Source organism: Bombina bombina, chromosome 1, assembly GCF_027579735.1.
Source record: "Bombina bombina isolate aBomBom1 chromosome 1, aBomBom1.pri, whole genome shotgun sequence".
In the NCBI taxonomy this organism is placed as follows: domain Eukaryota; kingdom Metazoa; phylum Chordata; class Amphibia; order Anura; family Bombinatoridae; genus Bombina; species Bombina bombina.
Window position 1 is genome coordinate 607,173,484 of NC_069499.1, and position 5,895 is coordinate 607,179,378.

The window sequence follows — 5,895 nt, forward strand, 5'->3', positions numbered from 1 at the left end:
GAAGTATATGATGTGCTTTCGACATTCCCTCGATCAGACATGTATACAATTCAAGCAAGCAAAGCCTCCATCACATTTAATAACCAAAGTTAGCAACGCTGACAGATTTACAGCCGAAATTATTAAATGCCTTCTCCAGGGATTACAACAACAGATGGAATCAGGATTTTTTCGCTTGGCCTCTGACCAAATTGCAGCTTTGCGGCAGGGTCCTGGAGATTCCTTTAATGAGATTTCACTCTATGCCTCAGGGTTACTGTCCATGTTCTTGGCTATAAGTCAAGAAAGTCAGGGTTGTATGAATTATATGTTGCGGAACCAGGCACTTTTTAACACTAATGACCAATTTTTACTTATCCCTGCAATGATGACCCTTGCTTCAAAGATAGCACACGATAATCGCTCACAGGGCTCTAAAATTGTTAGCATGACATTTGTTAAGCAGGAGAAGAGTGAACACTTACAGCAGCTGCTCGAGCAGGATAAAAGTATAAACAATGGAGTGAGCCAAGAAGAGATGTCAGAACTGAACAAGACGGATTATGAAAAAGAAATTGTGGGAGATGCACAGAAAGAGGATGGAACATCACCAAATATTAACTGTGTCTCATTAACTGAGGTTCACCTTCCAGAATCTGAACCTCCCAGATATGTGTGTAATAAAAAAAAGTTGGAATTCAAAAACACTTTCCTAAAATGTCTCTATCTTAAATTTAGCACCAAACCAGATAGTGGCATCCTGTCTGGCAAGAAAGCATTTCTGGCAGAGGAAATTGCAAAAATCTCTCTTGGTCACATAAAATCCAGTTTGTTTTCTTGGGAGGTTATACAGTATAATAATCTATCCTCCAACATAATAGGCCCCATTTTGCTAACTATACTGCGCCACTGCAAGCCAAGTGAAGGCAATGGAGAAGATGAGGCAGCAGCCATATCTGAAGAATGTTTGGAAATTGCTAAGTTCTTCTTGATGTTATATGCTGATGAGCTATGTGAGCAGATATTTAATGATGTTGCTGCTGGTGGTATTGATTTGATCCCAGACTGCTCAGAGAAGCACCGCAAAAGTCCAAAGGATGTAATTCAAGGCCATATTACAAAGAAAGGGATGATGGAACAAGTAGATATGATAGAACCCCAAAAATACCAACCTACAGAGTCTTCCCAATTACGTTCTCCAAAATCCACCAACATTCAACTACCAAAGTCTGCCGAAACTCAACTATCAGAGATACCCACCAATTTATCACCAAAGCAACATTTAATTAGTGAAGAGTTGATAGTTCCAGATGAAGAAGAAACTGCAATTACCATTGCCAATGAGATAGAAGTTGCACAGGCCGTAGAGCCAGTTCCTTCAGTCTCTACCGAATGTACCGGTGAACCTATGGATCAAGGCTTAATGCAAGCTTCTATGTATGATTTAATTAAAGTTCTAGCACACACCATTCTCCAGGGAGCACTAATGCTTTCAGAACCGAATACATTAACTACAATTGGCTCACCCAGTCACTCAGTGTCATCTGATACATGTGAGGCATGTCTAGACAGCAAATGGTACTATTCAACAATCTCTGGTGCTGTTGCAGAATATAAAGGCAATAATGCTTTTGGTCTCTCTAAGATAATTGCAAAGAAGATAAGGCCAGATTGTGTCAGGCACCTGTTGGAGCACATGAAGCCTTCACACTTTGGGCCCCATCATCAAATGTGGACTTCTCAAGTCAAGACTATCCACCCAGTAGACTCTATCTCAGAGATTAAAGTTACCAACTTGAACATCTGTGAAGACAAGTACAAAAAAGAACTCCAAGTCATTCTACAGTGGTCAGTGGCCTCTGAGCTTGATGTTGCTGAGATGTTTCTTGTGGTAAATGATGAAGCGATTTTAGAAAAGGTAAGAAGCAAAGGCTACCTGAAATTAAAACTTAATTTGTGTTGGAGACTGACAAGTTTAAATGATTAACATAGTTCTATGGAAAAAAAAGACTTAAAGGGCCATAATATTAAAAATGTATTTGTTCTATCCAAAAGAATATTTTATAATGTATAATAGTGTTTGTTTATTTATTTTCTGTGGGAGTTGTCAGTCAGGTAGTGGGCAAAAGATATTGCTCTTCACTTTAAATTTAAATTGCTTTTATTAAAGGGACATGAAACCCAACATTTGTCTTTCATAGTTCATACAGAGCATGCAATTTTAAATAACTTTCCAATTTGATTCTAGTATCCAATTTGCTTCATTAGTATCCTTTGTTGAAAAGCATATACATAGGCAGGCTTAGGAGCTAGCTGCTGATTGGTGGCTGAACATATATGCCTCCTGTCATTAGATCCCCTGATGTGTTCAGCTAGCTTACAGAAGTGCAATGCTGCTCTTCCAACAAAGGATACCAAGAGAATGAAGCACATTTGATAAAAAGTGTAAATTGGAAAGTTATTTAACCCCTTAACGACTGAGGACGTGCAGGGTACGTCCTCAGAAAAAAGGCAGTTAACGCCTGAGAACGTACCCTGCACGTCCTCAGTGTGGAAAGCAGCTGGAAGCGATCCTGCTCGCTTCCAGATGCTTTCCGGTTATTGCAGTGATGCCTCGATATGGAGGCATCCTGCAATAACCTTTTTAAGCCATCCGGTGCAGAGAGAGCCACTCTGTGGCCCTCTCTGCACCGGAGATCGGTGGCTTACTGCGTTGGTGGGTGGGAGCCGGACCGGGAGGCGGGTGGCGGCCATCGATGGCCCTGGTTGTGTGAAGGGGGGCGGGATCGTGGGCGGGGGTGGCTGGGGGCGCGCAGGGGAGGGTGGGGGCGGGCGCATGCACGGGGAGGGAGCGGGTGGGAACCGCTACACTACAGAAAATGCTGAAATAAAAAATGTAAAAAAAATGTAAATAATGTAAAAAAAAAAATGATCAGCAAGGTGGTGGGGGTTTGTCTGTGTGTGTGTGTGGGGGGGAAGCTACAAAGCTACACTACAGAAATAAACAAAAAACAAAAAAAAAGCACTTTTTATTGCAAACTGGGTACTGGCAGACAGCTGCCAGTACCCAAGATGGTCCCCAATAAGGCAAAGGGGAGGGTTAGAGAGCGGTTTTGGGGGGGATCAGGGAGGTTGGGGGCTAAGGGGGGATCCTACACAGTAGCATATGTAAATATGCTAAAAAAATGTATTTATTTTTTTAAAACCCTTTTATTTTAGTACTGGCAGACTTTCTGCCAGTACTTAAGATGGCGGGGACAATTGTGGGGTGGGGGAGGGAAGGGAGCTGTTTGGGAGGGATCAGGGGGTGGGATGTGTCAGATGGGAGGCTGATCTCTACACTAAAGCTAAAATTAACCCTGCAAGCTCCCTACAAACTCCCTAATTAACCCCTTCACTGCTAGCCATAATACACGTGTGAGGCGCAGCAGGATTTAGCGGCCTTCTAATTACCAGAAAGCAACGCCAAAGTCATATATGTCTGCTATTTCTGAACAAAGGGGATCCCAGACAAGCATTTACAACCATTTGTGCCATAATTGCACAAGCTGTTTGTAAATGATTTCAGTGAGAAACCTAAAATTGTGAAAAAATTTACGTTTTTTTTAATTTGATCGCATTTGGCGGTGAAATGGTGGCATGAAATATACCAAAATGTGCCTAGATCAATACTTGGGGTTGTCTACTACACTACACTAAAGCTAAAATTAACCCTACAAGCTCCCTAAAAGCTCCCTAATTAACCCCTTAACTGCTGGGCATAATACACTTGTGGTGCGCAGTGGCATTTAGCGGCCTTCTAATTACCAAAAAGCAACGCCAAAGCCATATATGTCTGCTATTTCTGAACAAAGGGGATCCCAGAGAAGAATTTACAACCATTTATGCCATAATTGCACAAGTTGTTTGTAAATAATTTCAGTGAGAAACCGAAAGTTTGTGAAAAAGTGAACGATTTTTTGTATTTGATCGCATTTGGCGGTGAAATGGTGGTATGAAATATACCAAAATGGGCCTAGATCAATACTTTGGGATGTCTACTAAAAAAAAATATATACATGTCAAGGGATAGTCAGGGATTCCTGAAAGATATTAGTGTTCTAATGTAACTAGCGCTAATTTTGGAAAAAAATGGTTTGGAAATAGCAAAGTGCTATTAGTATTTATGGCCCTATAACTTGCAAAAAAAGCAAAGAACATGTAAACATTGGGTATTTCTAAACTCAGGACAAAATTTAGAAACTATTTAGCATGGGTGTTTTTTGGTGGTTGTAGATATGTAACAGATTTTGGGGCTCAAAGTTAGAAAAAGTGTGTTTTTTTCCATTTTTCCTCATATTTTATGATTTTTTTTATAGTAAATTATAAGATATGGTGAAAATAATGGTATCTTTAGAAAGTCCATTTAATGGCGAGAAAAACGGTATATAATATGTGTGGGTACAGTAAATGAGTAAGAAGAAAATTACAGCTAAACACAAACACCGCAAAAATGTAAAAATAGCCTTGGTCCCAAACGGACAGAAAATGGAAAAGTGCTGTGGTCATTAAGGGGTTAAATTTATATTATCTATCTGCATCATGAAAGACAAATGTTGGGTTTCATATACCTTTAACTCTTTTCATGTAAAAATATTTTTTTATACATGATATACATTTTTTTTTAATAAAGTCCCTTTTAATGATTAGTGATACATCTAATATCATTAAAGGCCAGTCCCATTTAGAGATCAAGTTACTTAAAGGTAATACCGTGTTTAATGGGTTGAAGAGTTAGACCTTATTTAACAGTAACATTTAAATAATTACAGGTATATATTTAATGGGTTACAGCCATATGTTCAAAGAGTTCTAAAGTAACATATTTTGATAGTTAAATCCACTGGTATCTCTCCACAGCTTGAAAAACTTGAGATGCAGGTACGAACCAAAAAGCAATGCGTGGGTGACCTTTTACAGGCAGTTTTGAATTACCATCAGGAGAGAGAAAAAGCAGAACTAAGGGAGGAACTGCTTGACTGGTTACTTAACAACATGTAGAATGCCAGCAGTCTGCAAAATCCTCAAATCATCATTGTCTACATCAGTGTCAAGTGTTTTCAACAATTACAACTAATGGACCTGAGACAATCAGCTCTTTTTAGATTGTTAGCAAAACTATAGTATCTCAGGGGAAAGTGCAATAAAATCAAGAGGGAAAACAGATGAGTTGTGTCTTTTCTTCTGCAAACTGAGTAATTGTACTAGGTATAAGAAAGAATCCCCCCCCCCCCCTTGAAAATAATCACATTTTGTTGATTTGCAGCCTGAAATAAAGACAGACACATTTTTTGTTTATTCAGTTGTAATTACTCAGTGCAACTTATAACATCCAAGTGAAATATATAACACCAACATTGTCAGGCAAAAATAAAGACAATTCAAAAACAGAATCACTGAGTTGGAAAAAGGATCACCCCCTTGTGTCAGTATTTTGTTGAACCACCTTTTGCTTTAATTACAGCCTTAAGTCTGTTGGGATAACAGGATATTACCACCTCCATGCTTTACTTTAGGTATGGTGTTATTTGGATGGTGAGCTGTTTTGGATTTCCTCCAGACATATAGTTTGGTGTTGAGGCCAAATAATTCAATTTTAGTCTCATCTGACCATAACACATTTTTCCATGTGGCCTCAGAATCTCCTAGGTGTGTTATGGCAAAGCTCAGTCGTGACTGCATGTGGCCTTTCTTGAGGAGTGGCTTTTTTCTTACAACCCTCCAATACAAGCCACATTTGTGGAGAATTTGTCATATTGTTGTCACATGCACAAAACGACCACTCTTTGTCATAAATTCCTGCAACTGCTTCAGAGTTGCTGTGGGCCTCTTGGTAGCCTATCTGACCAGTTTCCTCCTGTCTCTTTCTTCCAGTTT

General features: G+C 39.5%; 1 protein-coding gene across 1 annotated transcript; it reads left to right on the top strand.

The window, feature by feature from the left end:
- The first annotated feature begins 308 nt into the window (after positions 1-308).
- On the top strand, positions 309-5,182 carry AKAP4 (A-kinase anchoring protein 4). Its single transcript, XM_053691123.1, has 2 exons — positions 309-1,897; positions 4,879-5,182. The coding sequence occupies exons 1-2, from the start codon at positions 365-367 to the stop codon at positions 5,017-5,019; spliced, it is 1,674 nt and encodes a 557-aa protein (XP_053547098.1). The 5' UTR covers positions 309-364; the 3' UTR covers positions 5,020-5,182.
- Positions 5,183-5,895: the final 713 nt, after the last annotated feature.

Coding starts and splice junctions, on each gene's coding strand:
- AKAP4 (XM_053691123.1), top strand. CDS start 365: ATGATGACCCTTGCTTCAAAGATAGCACACGATAATCGCTCACAGGGC. Junction 1,898..4,878: donor ATGAAGCGATTTTAGAAAAG/GTAAGAAGCAAA, acceptor ATCTCTCCACAG/CTTGAAAAACTTGAGATGCA.